The sequence below is a fragment of the Passer domesticus genome, chromosome 1, assembly GCF_036417665.1.
Source record: "Passer domesticus isolate bPasDom1 chromosome 1, bPasDom1.hap1, whole genome shotgun sequence".
Classification (NCBI taxonomy): domain Eukaryota; kingdom Metazoa; phylum Chordata; class Aves; order Passeriformes; family Passeridae; genus Passer; species Passer domesticus.
Window position 1 is genome coordinate 89,305,242 of NC_087474.1, and position 20,078 is coordinate 89,325,319.

Sequence of the window (20,078 nt, forward strand, 5' to 3'; positions counted from 1 at the left end):
AGTGGATAAGTGATGCACGTAAGTGGATTTGCTTTCACTTCTTGTTTTGTGTTTCAAAGGGCTGCTTTCATGTCTGCATAATTTCTAAAACTTAAATGATGCAAGGATTGAAAATGTAAAAGCTCATATGTTTTGCAAACCAAAAAACTCTGTTCTAAAAGCAAGTTAACAATTTTCCTAAATTCTAATTTTTATTACGCTATTTGTGAAGTACTTCTTTGTATAAATACACTTATTATAGACATAGTTTCTAACATGAAATGACAAATCAGTTTTGTTGGTTTTAGCCTTTCATGTAGTGTTTTGCAAGTAATTGCCTCAGTTTCTTGTGACTGCTGCAAGTTAGTATGGGGTGGAGGGGGAATTAAAACAGAACTGAGTTTTCTAAAATGTCATTGGAAGCAGGTGGTAAAATGAGCTGCAGCTTCTCAGGATAAGCAGCTTCTCATGTGGAGGAGAATGGCAGATGTGGTCCTGAAGTAGCTGTTCTTTAGGCTTGCCATTTTTTAACACTTTGTGCCTCTTTTTCACACTGTGGTTACTATTAAATTACTATGCAAAGTATCAGGAGGAAGCAGGGTGGGTCTTCACTTACATTCTTCACTTGACGCTGATTTGACTGAGGTTTGTTGTTATCTATTTAATTTCCATTCCAGTGAAAGCTGGCGGGATGCGGATTGTGCAGAAACACCCACACAATTCAGATGCCAAAGAAGAAAAAGATAAGGATGACCAAGACTGGGAAACCAGCAGGTGAGCACTTTGATTTGGTGCATGTGCTACAGTGAATTTCCATGACCTTGAACCTTATCACCAGTTTATTTTCCTTGTGACTAGCAGATCAGAGGTGCAGTTGTTTTTGTGTCATAAAGCACTAGCAAGTTAGACACTCCTTCAAGAGAATTGGGGAATTTGGGAATTTTCGTATTGCTGAGCCTTCTTTAGATGATCCTGCCATGTACGAGAAGGCTGAAGAAAAAAGTACAATAGAAGTAAAACCTCAGCTTGCCTAAAATGTTTCAATTCAGACTGGGCAGAAGCATAGAGGCTAGGCATATTTGGACACAGGTGTTAGGCTGGCAGTCCGTATATGCGCTCCTCTTTCTGTGTGCTGGGTGTTTCCTTTCACCCTTTGGCCCCTAATCCTGTGTCTGTGTGGTCTTTGATAATATGGTACTTTTTAAAAGACAAGGAAAAATATATGGTACTGCTTTTCTTTCTAGATGGGAATCTTTCAGTTTTGGTGGTGGAGGATACTAAGACTTCAGTTATTTAGCACTTTTAACTAGATTTGTTGGATTACTGCTGTTTAGAAATGAAAGCAGGGAGGTTTGATGGACTGTAGCTGTTTCACTGTTCTTAAAAAAGCCACCTGGTTTTGTGCTGCTTTCCTCAGCTAGCTGTTATTCTTTCCAGCCAAGACTATATTTACCTGAAATGTTTATCTACTAACTTAGGGCATGGGTTTGTCCTTGCTATTTGCTCAAGTTAAAAAAACAAACTCGAGAACCATTCCTGTGTTTTGGTAAGTAGACTGATTTAGATAATATTTATTTTACATATAAAATAATGGTAATAAATAAGCATTGTGAAAATGTCTAGAAATAAACCCAAATGTGTTTATTTGCGTGAATAAGAAACACCCTTCTGAGAAGGTAAAAGTAATTTTAATTAATAAATTCAAATACCAGGCAGGAGAATTAAAATTTGTGTCCTTTCTTCATCAACCAAGTTGGTCATCTTGTAATTCTGCACTGTGATACATCAGTTGAAAGTGTCTGTATTGCAGTCAAGTTTTGTCTGAAGTAAGAAATTTTATCTTGGGTTCAATTTAAACTTTGTGTGGGGATGCATCCTTTTATTTAAGGTATTTGACCTTGACTGGACAGCCAGTGTCTACCAAGCTGCTCTTTTACTCCCTACTCAGCAGGGTAAGGAGGGAGAAACTAAGATGAAAAACCACGTGTCAAGATAAGGGCAGTTTAATAAAGCAAAAGCAAAGGCCATGCATGGGAGCAAAGGAAAATAAAATATGTATCCGCTATGTCCCATGAGTGGATGATGTCCATCATTTCCTGGGAAGTAGGGCTTCAGTATATGTTAGTGATTGCTCTGGAAGACAAACATCATAGTATTGAATTCTCCCTGCCTCCTCTTCCTTTCTCCTGGTTTTTATTGCTGGGCAGATGGTATGGAATATTCCCTTGGTCACTTGGGGTCAGCTGTCCTGGCTGTGTCCCCTCCCAAGATCTGGTCTACCCACTGCCTGCAGGTGAGAGGATAATGTTGGAGGAGCAGCTTAGGTTCTGTGGAAGTGTTGCTGAGCAGTAGTGAAAACCGGTATGTTTTATGTTACATGGTGTTTCTAGCTACCAGTGCAAAGCACAGCCCTGTGAGGGCTGCTGTGGGGAGAATTTACCACCTCAGCCAGACCCAGCACAGTGTTATATGCCTGCTTATCTTTCCCTGGCACGCCAGCCTCATGGCAAGGAGCCTCATCAGGATCCAAATGACAAGACTTCTTGTGCCTGTTCGCATATCTAAGCCTCTCTTACAACACAGCACCTGCTTCATTCCCTTCTTCAAATAAGATTATGTTTTCCCTGTTTCACTCAAATAGTGCAAGGAAAAGTTAAAATTTAGCCTTGATTTTTGTGGCTGTGTCTGCTGTAGCAGGTGCTGTGACACAGTTGAAGCACATCTGTAGGGGTAGGCAGCGGGTGCTGAGGACTTCATGTTCACACTGTGTGTGTTTTAGAGATTAATTAGTTTGGTCATCTGGACTGAAGGGCCAGTCCTAGCTGGCATGTGTTAGGTGCCTCCTTGAAATGTGTGTGTCAGTTTAGCATCACCTCAGGGAGTCTAGGTGAGGTGTCCTGAGACCAATCCCCAGTGTGAAACAAAGCCTAGGCAGCTAGGCTGGAATGATTGGGAGAGAGGTGAATTCTTGATCTGTAGATGCTAACAAAAATAAACTGTATTTTAATACTGTGAGCAAAGGTTATACTTTTAAGACAGAGGAGAAGGTTTAAAGACTTCTAGAGCTACCTTATTAACTAGCTGTGGAGCTTCAAAATCCATTCCTTCATCCACCTGACCTGTTGATTATCAAAATAAACACTTTGAGTGTGCCCTTTGCTTTGGTTTTCATGTAGACGATACATTATTGGTTTGTATCAGGCACTTGTACATACAGTTATTCTCAGTCTGTGTATCAGACTCAGCATTGAGCTGAACTATTTTATTTCTTTGATCTAATCATCTTGAGAAAGAAAGCAGCAGGAGGACATAAGCATAGTTAGGTGGGAATTAATATGAATTATGATACAAGTTTGTTTACAAGTCAAGAGAAGTTGAGAGCCTTTTGTGTATGTAAGGGAAAGGGTTTCATATGTCTGTTGCAGGCTCCTTTGGGAATACTTGCACAGCTCTGGTGGCAGTACAAGCTATGTGAGCAAGAAGGTATTTAGCCATAGACAGAATAAGCTAGTCAAAGTTGAATTAGGTTTTCAGCTCATCGTCTGCCTTTGTGCTGGAAGGTGCAGTCCCCCAGAGTTTGTGTCTGCTCCAGATGATTCATGGTGCTGTTTGAAAACCCTTGGATTTCTGATGTGTGTGAGGTGTGGTTTATCAGGAAACGCATTTGTCAGGAGGGGTGAAGTACATTGCTGCTTACTCCAGCACCAATATACACATACTTTTGGGGCTTAGTTAGCTGGTGTTTTATGTCTCTTTGTTAGGCAGATGTAGAAACATCTGTGTTTTTAACTTTGTACTAGTCGTGGTTTTAGTCTTTACCATTTTAAGGTGGTATTGTTGATATGATGCAATCTCTACTCCCATTGCATCGGAAGTCATAAGAAGCAAACAGGCCTTCAGGAAATCTCTGTCAGCTGATATGGGCAGCTGACAACGGGGTGAGAAAATAAGAAAATAGAGAAGAGTAATTTGTTTGTGAAGAGGGAGTTTATTAGGATGAGTTTATTATTTTAATCTCATTGTAAACTTACCTGAAAACAGATTAGTGGAACTGGCAGTAAATGGAAGCAGAAGAATTCAGTCTTTCCCAGAGTTCTCTGGGAACTCTGAGAGCACATGGCCTCCCATAATGGCACAGATCTGAGCAGTTGCTGAGCAAGAAAGCTTTCGGCTTCAGTTCATAGAACTATTTGTGGCTTTGGAGACAGCTGGCCTTGTTTTTGCAGCTTGCAGGAAAAGACTTGGATCAGTGTTTCTAGTCTTAATGTAAACGAAGCTGACATAGGTAAACACCCCTGACACAGCTAACTGTGCTGTGATAAAGGTGACTTTAACATTCACCAGGTAGGTCTTTGATGTTTCTTTTTCTCAGTTGTTTAGCAACTTGAAGTCAGTTACTGTAACTTACTCTTCAAAGTATTTTACTCAATTCTGTTTCCTAAAATAAAATTGTTATGGCAACATCCCATTTCATGAAATTGTAGGGTGACTTGTCAGGGTGGTGATTTGCAATCCCTTAAAACAATATGTGATAAGAATGTTTTGCACAAATTTAAACTTCTCCTGCAGAGCAGGTCTCAGCCTTGAGTTGTAGCAAAAATAATTTTATGTGTCTAATATAAATATAGTTTTACATAAAAAAAGGAATGTCTGGATATGATGATATGGTAGAGAAGGCTCAGTGAAAGAAAGTTGCACAGTTTGGTTTAGGTGAACTAAAGATATGTGTGGTATCAAAGCCAGTGGCACCCCCATGGTCAGGGTGTGCATGTTAAACTGTGCTGTGTGGTAGGATCCTCAGCCCACTTTCTTTTCAAGATGAGTGATTTTGATCAACCTGTTTAGAGCTAGGATGCTGGCTGGCTGAACTTCTGTACTGATGAATTACTGATTTTTCTCAGGGTTTTGTAATTTCTTAACACTTGTGTTGGTTTGGTTTTTTGGATACGGTTGCAGTTTTTATTGATTGACAGTCATACGGATTGCTGCTGGAAGCTTTTTTTGTGATGCTAGAGGAGGGTGAAACATATAAATAGAAGTATGGTTATGAATCAAAACCATAATTTTTCAGGACTGTATGTTGTCATAGAAATGATTTGGAATAAATAGGCTACTCACAGTCCTAGGCTTTATTAAAAGCCCATTAATGCCTGTTTGACTGAGATTTGCAGTATCATGTGCATTCCTGTGCCAGCAGCTGACTCTAGGCATAATAAATAAAATACTCTTGAAAGACAGATAATTTGAATTGAGAGCTTCATGTTCAGTTTTGCACAAGAGATTCATTAATTGTCACTCTGGGATCTCAAGAAAAAGAAACTGTAATTATCTATCAGGATCTGGATTTCAAAATATATTTAAAGTATCTGGCTTGTTTTTAACAAACAGGCAAACTGCAAAGGCTTTTATGTTTTAAAGACTCTTGTCTTCTCTTTTGTTATATTTCTGAAACAAAGTGGGTAATTACCATGATTTAATTACTTAAGTGCAGTAGTGTAGTTTAGATATGTGTAAATTGTATGTGGTTTGTATCTTAAGCCTACTTGGAGATTGTGAACCCAACATTATTGACTTTTACAGTGTGGATGTTCGCCTTTCATCCATTGGATGAAAGGAAGAAAACCAAGAGAGTAATTTAGAATGTTGACTGAAAAGCAAAATTATGGTAATGAAGCATATGGGTGTTTGTATGCCAAAGACTACTCTCAATATTTAGTTACATGGTGAGAGAGGAGTTGTCAAAGGCCCCTGTTATCCTTCAGTGTTACTTGTTAAGTCTGAATATGCAAGTTGATCTAAAACTGTTTTTTTCTTTCAGAAGTGCAGTGAAAATCTCAAAAACTTGGCTGTGGGTATATGCTTTCATTCAAGAGTAAATTTGTTTTTCCTTTCTCTCACTTTGCTCTGCTGCAACTGACAGGAAATAAGTCACAGGCATTATTTCCATTTTTTATTTGCTGCTGAAGATTCTCTTGTCATTAAAATATTCTTAGTTTTTACCTTGTCATGACCCATGTTGACCAAACTTCTGACAGAATTTTAAATATATAAATTGGTTATATATTTAAGCCGTTAGAGAAGGTTTGTATGTCTGTTTACATCCTGAATATGGAAGTGTTTGGAACCATTTCCATTCTTTGTATTTTATTGTTTTGGTTGTTTTAGCTAGGGTAGAAAGTGTCAAAGCTCTGACCCTTTAGCTTGGGAAGAACTGCTCTTCAGGACAGCTAAGACCTGGGAAATTGTGTTGTGTTCAGTTCACTTGCATGCACATCCTTTAGGAGGTAGTTTCCATCATGTATGAAGATGTTCCAGTCCTGGTGGTTCTGATGTAGTTTGTTGTAGAGTCAACAGGTGTTTGACAGAGGAAAATCTTGAGATTTCTATGTGTAAACAAAAAAAAAAAAAAAAACAAAACAAAAAAAAAAAAACCAAAACAAACAAACAAAAAAAAAAACCACCAAAACCTTGCAGCCTGTTGAACATGGAAACCAAACCGATATAAATGTGAGCAGGTAGCAATGAACTTCCATAAATACTTGGAGTGAATAACCCATTAGTGTTCCTCCCATGAAGTTCACTGACATAAAGCTGAAAAAGACCTTGGTACCTGTGTTCATGTATCTGTAAAACCAAAGTACTGGAAATGTAAGCAGACATTGACACAGTGTGATGAATATTTAAGGTTAAAGGAAAGAGACAGGTCAGGAGAGACAGACTGCTACACCTTATGCATAAGTTTCTGGAGAGGAAATGTGCAGCTTTGGTGGGTAGAGAACTGACTAAGTCCCGTTTTGCTTCAAAAGTCCCTTGGGCTGCTGTGTGGATGGAGGCAGCCCTGAAGGAGTGAACTGGTACTCTGTAAAAGCATCTGTCATCCTCTTCTTGGACAGAAGTCAAATTTCTTCCACCATATTTCCAACCTCCTCTTTTTTTCCCCTCTTTGTGGCCTGATTGTGCTACCTCCATGAACTGATATGGTTGCACAAAAGAGGTTATGTTCATAGATTTCATTGTCATTTTACATTTGACCACATAAAAAATGAAGTTTGATTAAATGTATTGGTATAATGGATATGACTCCGAGGTTTTTATTCCTGTCTTTGGCCTTTGAACTCTTGTTACTCAGATATGGAGCTTTAGAAGCAACTGGCTTTAAAAATGAAATTTCTGGTGAAAATGCAATGGAAAAGCAACCTGGCTGTGAATATTATGCTTGTGGTTTCTGGGAAAGATGCAAATTGAAGCAAATATTGGGTGTTACCCCATGGTCATCTTAGAGCTATGTGTGACTAACTTTTTCTTTACTTGGCTAAATATTCCAAAGGTTAAAAGAAGGTTCTGCTGGAAAAAGGCTGTCAACGAATTGCAACTATAATTTTGTAATATTAATAAGCATAATAATAATCATTATTAAGCAACATAGTGCAGTTAGGGAAATATCTTCCTACCTTCTCCTAAATATCTTTATTTCCAAAAAAGATTCTGTGCTTAGTGCTTGGGGGTTTTTTTAATACATTCCTCCTTCTTATCTTTATTATTTTGGACTTCAATTTACTTCACAGTTAAGGGAATAGGTTCTTAATAGTGTTACACTATTCTCCTTTACGTAAGTGGCACTGCCTTCAATGCATTTTTCTACTTTGTTATTCATCTTTGTGTCCCAATCTTTTGCCTAGGGTTTTTATGATTAGCAGATGCTCAAGTCAGCTAAAGTTTATACATACATAATTTGATTAGCTATAAAACCTGAAAACAATATTAGCTGTGTTCATGTGATTTTTCCGAACAATACCTTCTGCAGATGACCAGTTACTTTGAGAAGGAGCAAAGTAATTGCTATGACCTCTGTTGAACTCTATCAAATGCCTATGCAGTAACAGACTTAAGTGTATGTACAGAGAATAGAATGTGTAATACTGGTTTTTAAATGCAGAGCTGTTGTAAAGCAAGAAGATAGGCTGTGAATATCTCCATTTAAGAACTGAAAATATCTGTGAATGTAGGGAATGGAGAAAAAGCTAGGCAAGATTATGAATGAAGCGTTCTCATACAGGAAGATGAGAGTCTTCCGAAAGACTATTTTATGCTTCCAGTATTTCTTGATGATTGAAGCAGTAAGTTGATAAATCCATCACTGTAAGTGCCAGTTATGACATTATATGGATAGTTCTTTTCACATTTCTGAAGTACTGTGTGCATGTGTGAAAGAACTAAAAAAGATCTGATATTTCTCCTCCTCAAAGTGAATAGAAGATAACGCCATCCAGCTCGGCGAGAGCCAGGTTCTGTCCTGAAAAAACATATGCTGTCTTATGAAATTAGCTGGAAAGCTGAGTTGAATTGTCAGCCAAGCTGGTGTAAGAAAAAAGATTTTAAAAGAATGAAAGTCTTTAATTTGTATTCTGTGTGAAGAGGAAGGTAAGAACAGCTTAGTCATATATGAGAGGAAAATGGATGGGAAGCAGTGTCTTTACCGTGGCGCAGCTTAGTTAGCACAGCATTCCATGTTCTTGAACTAATAGATTGTTTTTGTGGTATTTTTCCTAGTTCTTTTCTTTTGATATCTTTCTGAAGTATTGGAATGCATGGGATGAAGATGACTAGGCCAGTCTATAAGCACAGGCATTATAAAACACAAAAATTGTCAAACACACAAGTACAGGCAAATCCATTTCACTATGCTAAGTGAGCCCAAATCTCTATTATTTAAGTGTTCAACAACACTGAGAGTATTTCTAAAGCCAAAGGTATGAATTTCTCCTAGAAGAAGCTTGCAGAGGACCAGATGCTACTCATTTATTTAGCATCAAAACCCTGTGTTTGAAGTGAAGTCACCAAGAGCTGAAAATGAGTAGGAGGTGCGTGCGATTGACGCTGTGTGCCAAGGAGGGGGATCTTTTTCCAGTAGCACCTTTCTCTCCTTTAAGTTTCTTCTGCCTCAGCTGCATCAGGCACCAAACTTTGAAGTAGCTAAATATTAAAATAAACTTTGAATTATCATTTCTTAACTGTCACTGTGCCAAACAGGAGGGAATTTATTTCACTCCCAGCTGCTCCCAGAACACTGGTACTAGAAGCAAGAGATACATGGGAGATAGAGAAGAACAACACTGAAAGCATTTGTTACATTGTCATCATTAGAGTTTTATTTAGTCTGCATGGCATTTCACAGTCCTGTTCACTGCCGTACATTGCTTGTTGGGGGAGTGTTCACTGCAATAGGCCTGCTGCCTTCTGATATTACTGTAACATTTTAATGACCTCATCTTGGTCACAGACATCATGTTAAATAGATGGCAGTTAGTAAAAATACTTCAGCAACATTCACACAAATCTTAGTTCTGGTAAATTTCGGTTTCTCTGGGACTTATTCCTTAGAATATATGTAGTGCCTGGAGCTAGGATTGTATTCAAAGGGCAGCTGGCTTTGTTGGTGCTGGGTACAACCAAAGTGTTTAGTTATTTTCCCTAATAATCTTGAAATTTAACTTCTTTCTTCTACCCCCCCCCCCCCCCCCCAGCTTGTTAGAGCTGTAATTAATTACTGCACTAGCTCTCAGTTATGTCTGGCTTCATCTAGCACCTCACACGGCAGTACTGAATCAAGCAGTGTTTGACATCCAGGTACTTTTGAGTGCTTGCCCATTGCTTTCCAAACCCTATTCTAAAGCCTTTTTTACTTTAAATAAATAAATCAGAGCTCTGGGTGTTACAGTGGAAGAACTAGGCTGGATTTTTTGCTAGAACAGTTTAAGTCGAAATGTCTCTTATGAAGAGTATTTGGAACTACCAAAAATGTGCAAAATAATTCAGTAAGCAAAATCTCATTACTCACTGTGTGCATCCTTGCACATCTTGAATGTTGCTATTAAGCTTGACTGCATTCCAGTGTTGTTGGTCACTTTCCTGAGACTGCAACCTCATATGAGTGTTTAGAACATGTAAACTGTGTTTACTGATTAGTGGTTATCAGGATGATCAAGAGTACTTTGCATTATGCTACTTACAAAATTTGCTATTGCTAGATTTTTATTTTTGTTTAAATCTTTTATTTTTCTGTACAGCTTATTACCATATGTGTTCATGTGCAACATGTTATTGTTGCTAATAAGCAATTTTTTGTGTGTGTAATGTATTAATGTTTTGACTTTGTGGAGCGCTAAGGAATTAATCAACCAGTTAAGGGACAGCCCCATTTGGCTTGTTTGTTAAAATGTTGCTTTTGTATGGGAGGTGATGGAATGAAATTTTAGTAAATTAAACTGAGTATTTTTCACTTCTGTGATTTTTTTTTATTTCTGTATCATGCTACCCACTGATTCTAGAGGAAGAGTGTATTTAGCCATGTGTATGCTGTTTTATATCAACAGTGACACTAATAGCATTACCACAAATTCTTCCACATAAGGCTATTTAGAAGGCTTTAGACTAAATGAAATTTAGCATTCTTATTTTTTGCTTTGAAAACTGCTATAGAATTAATTTCCTGTTTTCAGAGATTACATGATTCTGTTTCTGCTGGTGTTTGAAAGATTTTCTTCTTCTTCCAGTTTACAATAGGGAAAAAAAGGCCAGAACAAAAAACATCTGAAGAGTGGAGCTTTGTGTTCTGCTGTTTTCTCCAAGCATAGGCTTTCTGGCTGATAACACTGGTTGGCTTGGTTCCTTCCCTGTATTGGGATGGTTTGAATTACCTCTGTATGGCTTTGAAGTTCAATATTACATTTTTCCTTCATGTCTTATAAACAATCACTGTTAGAGAAAATTTGAATTCCTGCTGATAATGTATTATTTATTCCTTCTGCTGTTCTTCAGAAGATCTCTCTTCATGACACCTTGTTTCCTAGTTCAGATTCTTATTTGTGTTGTGTCCAACCCTTGAAATTATTTCTTTATTAGTTAGTGATCACCATTTATTCTCATCCTGTTGCATTTTCCTAAATCACCTTTTTTTTAACTCCTGAGAAAAGTTAATGTTGAGAGACCTGTATACCTTTCTTCCTCCTATGCAGAGCTAACAGATTAGCTGGTCCTGATTAGATGATCAGGACTTGGCTCTTCTATAAAAATTTTCTGTGTCAGACTGAGAAATAAATAAATCTGCTGCTTAGGAGCTGTGTAGTTCTAACAGGAATAGGTAGGTAATAATCATATGTTTAAGGCCATTTATGTGTCATTTCTGTATTTGACTATTGCCGTTTCTCTCTGCTTTATCCCATGCTAACTCAGTTTAATGAGATGTCTTACTGGCACTTTTGGAAATCTCTGCATACCAAGTAGACTAGAAGATTTTTGGGTGGTTTTTTTTGCTTTGATAATTCCCCTCAGGTTTTAATACCTTTTACTGGGAAGAGAAAATTACCAAATTAATGCACATTGTTGTCCTCTGCTGTGGGAGGAGAAAAGGGAAGATTACTGCTCACAGTTAATGCACCAGATTTTGTCTTTCTTTCTACCTTTTTAAAAATTTTTGTAGGTTTATTACATAATGGCTTAAGACACTAGATGTTTCATATGTCTCCCTGCCTGTTCCCATGTCTTCTAAAACAATAAATAAGTAGCAATGCAGTGGAGGAAAGTGGGAGTTATAACCTTGTTATAATCTCTGTCTTTCTCTTCTATGGATGTCTCTGCAGGGCCAGCCCAAAACTCTGCCTGTGCAGCACTCCCCAGCAGATGGTCCTTTGGGGCAGTGTACAAGAAGAATTTGTGTACAATGAGCCTGATAAATTCCTTCAGCATCTAGCAATCCAAATTATTCCTTAGGAACTTGCTAATCAAATTACTGCATTCAACCTAGTTCCTATTTCTCTATCCCTCTTTTGACCATTGGACTTTTCTCACCTTGATGATCCCCTTTCTGAAAAGGCAGCATTACAGTCCAAGTAGTGTGTGCTGCAAAAAGTTTTTCTGTTTGCATGCCTGGTAACTTTTTCCTGTGTCCCTCAAGTATTACATACTAAGAAATACTGAATAATTTACATTCTCCTCTCTATTGTATATTTTTCTTGAGTTCTCTTTTATCTTTTTGTTTGGTTTTTTTGGGGTCATAACTACAATTGCAGTGTGGAGGGTAAAAGCCTCCCCCAGACATATGCGCTGACGTAGTTCTATTTTTCTGCTTCATTTCCTTCTCTTAATTGTTCTTGTGTTCAGTTGTCTTTTTAACTGCCTTTTAGGTATTAAGCTGCTGATTTGAAAAATCTTTTCCCAGTGATTGTAACATTTGTTATTAATACCTGTGGTAGAGGCCATCAACATGTAGGTTCAGTTAGGATTGTTTTTCTCGATGTGTGTTTTCTGCATTTATCATGGTGCCATCTTTCTTCTTTCCCTTTATTGTTCTGTCATTCCTCTGAGATCTCTTGTAACTGTTTACATTCAGGCTTTTTTTGTCTTGAATAATTCATTAACATTAGCATATATTGTCATCTATTTAGACCTGTTTTCAAGTTTCTTGCAGGATCCCACTGTTAACCTCCATCATTATGATATTTGATTTATTCCTCTGCTCTATTTTCAGTTTGTGATTCTCAAGAGTGTCTTCTGCCATATCCCATGATAACCCAGTTTATCTACTAAGGAGCCTTGTTTGCATTTTTTGGAATTGTGTGCATACCAAATAGACAGACTTTTTTTTCCACTTGATCATTGTTTCAGATTTTCATACCAATCCTATTAAATATTTAGCCAACAAATATAACCTCTATTTTGGGGTATTTTACAGTAACTTTACCTTAAATACTCATTCTCTTGCTAGAAAATCCTCAGCTAAGATTTTCTAATACTACTACACTTGTTAGATAGCATGCAAAAATATGCAAACAAAGATATTAAGTAATAGATTCATCTGCTGAATCTAAAATAGCATTCATATTGCTGAAAAAAAATGAAATCTTTATTTGCTTCTTTTTAGTATTTCCTTTTCTAAGCTATCTCTATGTACATACTTGAGAGAAACCTTGGCAAATAAATAGCTTCTGTGACATAAGTGGCATTCATTTGTTTTTATTTGAACTTAATTATGTTACTACAAAACGTGGTGAAAAATATTATCATCAGACAGGACAACGTGTCTATGCAAAGAACCTAGCAGCAAAATTTCCATCAGACATCGCCTTGGGTTTCCACAGCCTTTTTAGTGATGTTTGCTAACACTGGAGTTGCTGAATCCTCACAGTTGATGTTTAGTCTGCCATAATTTCAGCAAGTGTTTACAGCTATGAGATTCCATAGTGTGCTGCACCTTTCGGTAGAGAAGGCAGTGCTGAGCCAAGCTTCTGGGCAAACAGTCATGCCTTAGGATTTGAATGAATAAACAGAAGCTGTGTTTATAGGAATGGTGGACATATTACTTGATCTATGCAACAGTAGCAGGGTTGATTGTTGTCAGTGACCTTGGAAGTAAACAGTGAATCTTCAAGTGTGCTGATGGTAAATAGCTGTTTGGCTTAGTTAAATGCCACACCAATGGTGAGGAACTCCAGAAGTGCATCAGTAAAGCCTGCAAAAAAAAGTTTTGGATTAGAAAATTAATGGAATGCGGTTGGTACTCTAGGACAATTGGTATTGGTTGGTCACAGAGGTAACCCGGTACTGCTGCATTAGACTGCAAAACGTTTCCGCTGGATTTTTACGGACTTGAAAAATAAGAAACACCTTCTAAGAAGGCATTTTAAAACCGATTCTCAGTTATTCTAATAACCTGCTGTTTTTCTTAGCCCTGCTGGAAATAGGATAAATAGGATAGAGTCTCAGGCAGTGACAGGCCTGCCTCCACAGCCTTACTTGAGGATTGGGTCTCTGTATCCTGTGTTGTGTGCACTGTCTGTAGGCTCTATAGCAAATTCATGGGACTACTCAAAAGCAGTTATTCTTTGGATTCTCTTTTATTGCTCTCTGGATTCACCACTGCTGCACATATTATTAATACTTTTAATCTCGCAAGATTCCATAGGCGAAAAGGGCTAGAAAAAAAATGTAAATCTTAATTTCTCAGACATAACACTGGTACTGTTTACAGTACCTCAGAAAATGTCTCCTGGCTAGATTCTGAGAATTAGTTTGGGGGAGGGTGAATTCAAGGCATACATATGTTTGTTTGGTTTGGGGGTTTTTTTAAGATTTCATTGCTAAGAAGTGCTTCCAGAAGTTCAGTTTTGGCATAGCAGTGTATGAATTAGCACCTTGATTTTCCTAGGTTTTCCTTAGATTTCTATCTGTTATCTTTAATATGTGGCATAAATTCAATATGTGTAATTCTTCTCTGGTCTTCAGACTACAGTCATGGATGTAAATATGCACTGAGCTTTTCTAGCAGATACAAGAAAAGAATGAAAAGCGAAGAGAGGAAATGAGCCTCAATTTATACATTTTTCAGTTTGATTGTTTTTCTTTTATAAGATGAAGGAAGGTAAGAGTTGCAGTGTTAGTTGGTGATTCATATCTGCCAAAATAAGCTTGACTAAAAGAGGAGGGGAAAAAACCCCACCTAAAAGTCATGTTTTAGCTTTCGCAATATGGGAAAGGAAGGAAATGTAAGTGTTCTCAGAAAAAAACATAAACTTGGCATAGATTTTTGTGGAGAAATGTGTGTGTTTTTCCAGATGAAAATTGAGAAAACAACCTGGTAAATATAGATGAAAAATTTAAGTACCACGTGTTAGTCTTACTAGCATGGTCTCTGCAAAGTCAATCTTTGGATGAATATCAAGATATGGATGGTTTTGATGTAAAAGTTTAATTTGATTCTCTGTATACATCTTTTACTTTTGCTTCCCTAAAATAAATCACTGGAAGATATGAATTATTGCTTTATGGAAAGAAGCCTGGAAAATCTTTATACAGAGCTAAGTTGCTTTAATTCAGTGTGTGGTATTTGGTGTTCATGACTTTTCATATTCAATAATAAAATTCTCTTCACCCACCTGCCCCTGCAGCCCTGGTGCTTTTCATTTAGGATGCAAGTCTGTGGTCCATCTGCTGCTAGGCATCTTGAAATATTTCATTTGGAGGAGATGTTCTTTTAGATATAATGTCCTGGAAGAGTTCACATTTGGTGGGAGTGGTATTGGCAGCATATATATTGACTTCTGTGGTAGCACTCATCAGCTGGTAATTACAGGCAAGCCAGAGATGATCAGAACTGACGTCTGTCACGTGCCCACGCGGTAGCTGGGACCAGAGACACTTCTTCGGCAGCGTTCAAAAGTAAATCTCTTTAAACTGGAACAACAGCAGCATTTCCTGAGGCAAGAGGAGTCTTCTGAAAGCATGAAGCCTCTTCTATTCCTGTATACAGCAGCCTTCAACCAACCATTTTCTCTTAATTTTTCAGTGGCCTTTGTAATCCAAACCTTTTTGCAGAGTTTGATGCCATTCCAGAATTTCTCTCTGCTGGTAGGGCATTTAACTGAAGGGCTGTCAGCTGGGCTGGTGAGTGGCATTGGTGCCTGGGCTGTGGGTGCTACTGTGTTTGGGAATAAGGTCACAAGCACCTGCTGTAAGCCCAGCTTGAAGCTGGAAGGTCGGTCTGAGCTCAAGAAGGACCTGTCCTTCCTGTTCAGTTCCATTCTTGGACCACCCTGGTTTGGAGCTCTTTCCTATAAGGTTTGTGATAAGCAAGAACCTGCATTATTTTGGTTTTGCTAATCTCCCCCAGTCTTAACCCAGGAGTTATGGATAGGGAGGGTTTTTTATGATCAAATACCACAACAACATGAGAAACAGAAGATGAAAATCCCTTCAGTTGCACTGTTGTCCCTGCTTTGCCTTGCAGATTGAAACACTTTCAGGCTGCTGGCAGTCTTGTTACTGTCTGAAATATTCATGTGGCACCTTTGCATTTTGACTAGATTCCTGTCTCTGGCATGGTGGTAGGGAGAGACAGAAGGGTGGAGGTGGGGACAGCATGCTGTCAGTGAGGTCATACAGTAAAACAGTTAAACATCTCTGCAGTGGGAGCTGTGCTGCTGTTGGAACCCCTGGCCATGCAAAAAACAACCAGTTTTGTGCTGGTTAACAAATAAAACTACTGAAGTCTAGGCTGCAGCCAGAGTGAAAAATAACCTACTTCCCCTACTTCCACCAGCTAGGAGGAGTAATCCGTTGCCTGAAGTTATCTACAGAGCATTTGAGCTCTGTGCTTACTTTTCAGCTCAGCCAGGAACAAGCTTGTAGTAGTTTTGGGTTTGCAGACTATACTGCTGACCCCCTAACTCCAATTTGAAATACCTTCATGAGGAGAAAAGAAATTTGTGAGGAGACAAAGTTGACTACTTCTTCTCTCACGTTTCTGTAGAGGTGAATGATTTGCTTTATATGAGCCCAATGTGAGTTAGAAACTACAAACTGTAAATTTATGATCTTGTCATAGTAAAAAAATGAAGCAGCATAAGTGTTCATTTCTGTAAGCAATCTCTGAGAAAAAAAAAATGGTTGTGAAAACTGTTGGATTGTGTTCCCACCTGTCTGTGATCAACCAGAAGAAATTGCAGGCAACTGGGTATTTGCCCTACAGGCCACTTGAGCTGTTATGTGTGGGTATCTGTTTCCTGCTCCAGATAATATATGGAAAAATTCTTCAGGGCCTGAGGCACATTTTAAAGACTGCAAGCTGGATTGTACTCAGGCCAGCTGAGATGATACAAGATATTGAGCCATGCAAGGCAGTCAGGTTGGTGTTACACTCCTAGGATAAGCAAAGGTGTGGAGGCACCAGCTTTAAAGACTTCTGGTTTTTTACCTGCCTTTAAACATAGGATCTTTGACCCCTCGTGCAGGTGGTGCTGTGTGCTCTGTCGGCACCCACTGGGAAGCAGTATCCAGTGCACAGTTCCTTAAAATATTTATAAAGTAATCTTCTGCATCTGTGCCACTGCTCTGTTGAGATCTCTGCTGGTTCTTATTGAAGTTCATTTATCAGTTGTGAAGTTTTGGTTTTAAATGCAAGTCCTTCATAGTTTTGTTCTTCATTACCTGGCATGCAAAAAACACAGCTGCTGAACTTGAGTTTCCTCAGCAAAACATGCTGCAAGAGTGTTGTGAATAGGTTAAGAAAATCTGACATACTCCAAAAAAAGTCTCTTAAAAAGGAATCAGCTTTGCCAGATAATTTGGCACTTCCTGCCTGAGTGAGCAGGAGGACTGAGTCGAGGCTGATTGGCAGGCTTGACAGGCTGGAGAGGGGAGCCAGTGTGAACATGGTGAAGTGCAGCATGGTCAAGTGCAAAGTCCTGCACCTAGGTTGGGACAATTGCCATCACACAGGCTGTGTGATCAATGGATTGAGAGCAGCTTTGCAGAGAAAAACTTGTGGGGATTCTGGTGCATGAGAGGCTGAACATGTGCATGTGCAGCCCAGAAGGTAAGTTGTACCTTGGTCTGCACCCACCTGGAATACTGTGTCCAGCTCTGAGGACTCCCAAGATTAAAAGGATGTGGACCCGTTGGAGTTGGTCTAGGGGAAGGCCATAAAAATGGATAGAGGGTTGGAGCACCTCTTCTATGAGGAAAGGCTGAGAGAGTTGTGGTTTTTAAGCCTGGAGAAGAACAGGCTCCCAGGTTACCTCTTTGTGGCTTTTCATCTTCTAAAGGGATCTTACAAGGGAGATGGGGACAGACTTTTTAATAGGACCAGTTACCACAAGGGGCAGTAGTTTAAGCTGAAAGAAGGTAGATTTAGATTAGATATTAAGAAAAAAATTCTTTACTGTGAGGGTCATGAGGCGCTGGAAGAGGTTGCCCAGAGAAGTAGTGGATGCTCCATTGTTGGAAGTACTCAAAATCAGGTTGGATGGGAACTTGAGGAGACTGCTCAAGGCAACCTTAAAGATGTCCCTGCCCAATGTCCCTGCCCACGGCAGAGAAAGTCTGACTAGATCATGTTTAAACAACTCTTACAACCCAAACCATTTGGTGGTTCTGTGTCTACAGGTAGTGCCTATGTTGTTTTATATTTTGAGAGGAGGGAATTTCAGACCCTTGACTAGCTTATGACTGTATTTTTAAAAGTCCAAGCAAAAAAAGAATGTTTAGCTGAAGCACATTTGATGTAGAAATTTGGTGTTATTGCAAACAAGAGCTGTGGAAGGTTTGAAAATAAAGACTTAGAGTAGCAATGTTTATGGTCTCATTTATGTGTAAACCATTTTTGTTAAAAAAATACCATCTTCCATATGATACGGTAGAAAGAAGTTTCCTTATAAGCAGATTCTGGTACAGTTTGCTTGCTGTTGTATGTCTGACACCTCTTCCTGAGGCAAGATGAGGCTGTGAAGGAGAGGGAACACTGACTGATACTGAATTAAAAATACCAAGTCTTCAAGGCTGATTTTCCTGGCATTTCTTTGAGTATTTCTTTTCATTTGATATGGGAAGACAGCTGTCCTTCAGTGTCCTTTGTTTTCTGGTAGCTAAACATCAAATGTTCCCATTGCGTGACTTTGGCTATTGTTCCTCAGTCTTGGAGGCACTTTGTAGACCTCAGCTGCAAAAGCGTAAAGCCATGGGTAGATGAAGGATCTGTCTGAGGAAAAGCAATGAAGTGTAGAGGGTAGTTTGCTTATTGAATGTCAGTTCCTCAGAGGGGTTGCCATCCTTGTTTAACAGGAGAAGTTGTCTTGTTTCCTGTTCATTATTAGCAGGGTCACTAGTGTATGATGGTGACACCTAAGTCTGGATTTCATGTCTGCTTCTTTAGGGAGCAGAGAAAGCCCTTGTTTTGTTTACCACTTAAGGGTAACTAAGAGGTTTGCTGTATTCGCTGTAAGAATTTGTGGGATGACAGGAAGAGGAGTCCTACCTAGCAGGAGGAGTATCAAGAAAGCTGTGTGCTTGATGGAAGCAGTATTTTGAAAGAGAAGAGGTATGTGTTTTAGCTAAATTAGTGTGTGTTCTGTCACCAAGGGATTGCCTGTCAGGTCTAATTTGAAATGAAACTAATTGTTAGTCTGACAGCTTGATGTGCTGGGAAACGTGATAAATACATTGGTACCAAAAATCGTTTTCAGCTCTATTATCTAACTGTTGTTTGACTTAATGAGAAAGGAAGAGCTGAAACATGCATGTTCTTAGGAGCAGCTGCCTATAAGTTTTGCTTATGTAGAAATAATGCAAGATTTTGTTCTCTTTTCATCAAATGTTTTTAAAAACTGTTGTACTCTTGTTTTATAATCTTTGCTAATTAACATAGGCATAAAAATATTGCTAGCTCTGGTAATGTTAGTATGTTTATCCTGTTTTTCTTCCCTACTCAAGCATATCCAGGATAGAGAGCAATCCGAATTCCCTAAACTACTGAGATGTAGAACTAAAGAATTAATTTGCATTTTTGGTCATAAGAGATTTCATTAGAATCACTTGAACTTTAAAGAAGTAATTGCAAGTTTATTTTACAGCTGGTATTAAAAGGACAGCAAGGTCACTTTCTCTGATCAAAGTGAAGACTGAAAATAACTGCCTGGCAAATCACATAGATAAACTTGGAACCAATTGTATGAATCATCAAAGTTTTATTGTTATGGCTTCAGACTGGTGTAATTAGGCATTACCTTTTGGGCAGACACAGAATGTAGTCTCTCTCTCAAAAATTAAAAGCAGCTTGCTGTGAGACTGGCTTTGAAATAGAAAATGCAGTGGTTTGTCCGGAAGGTAGGACTTCAGGCATGAATCTGGGCTAAGTACTGTCGTTGTAGGCAGCTGTCTTTACTGCTGCCACCAGTTTCTTCTCTTAGCTTTGTTCCAGCAGTTGTTTTGATTTTCTGAAAAGTCACTTAACATTTATTGGCTCTTGCCTTGTGACAGCAGCCAAAACTGCAACAGTACCAGAAAGATTTTCAGTGAAGCTTTCAAGTTGCGTTGACTCCTAAATATGTGTAAGCATTTGTTTCTTTCTTAAGGAATTGGTTTTTTTTCCTCTCCTTTTGCAATCTGCTGTCATCTCTGGAGGGGTACTGGTTAGTGGCAGCAGGGAAATGTTCTGTTTTCTGAAGTTCCTTTTTGATCCTGCAACAAGAAGTAAATCAGCAGAGGATCCTTGCTGTAGAAATATCCAGGGACTAAAGTCTCCAAACAGTAATTTATCAGAGCTAGATAAT

At 38.6% G+C, this 20,078-nt stretch overlaps 1 protein-coding gene across 1 annotated transcript in view; it reads left to right on the forward strand.

The window, feature by feature from the left end:
* DAP (death associated protein) overlaps positions 1-20,078 on the forward strand; it is a 52,579-nt gene that overhangs the window by 5,875 nt on the left and 26,626 nt on the right. The window contains exon 2 of the mRNA XM_064428521.1: positions 657-753. Coding sequence (XP_064284591.1) covers positions 657-753 — 97 coding nt within the window. The remainder of the gene's footprint in view (positions 1-656; positions 754-20,078) is intronic.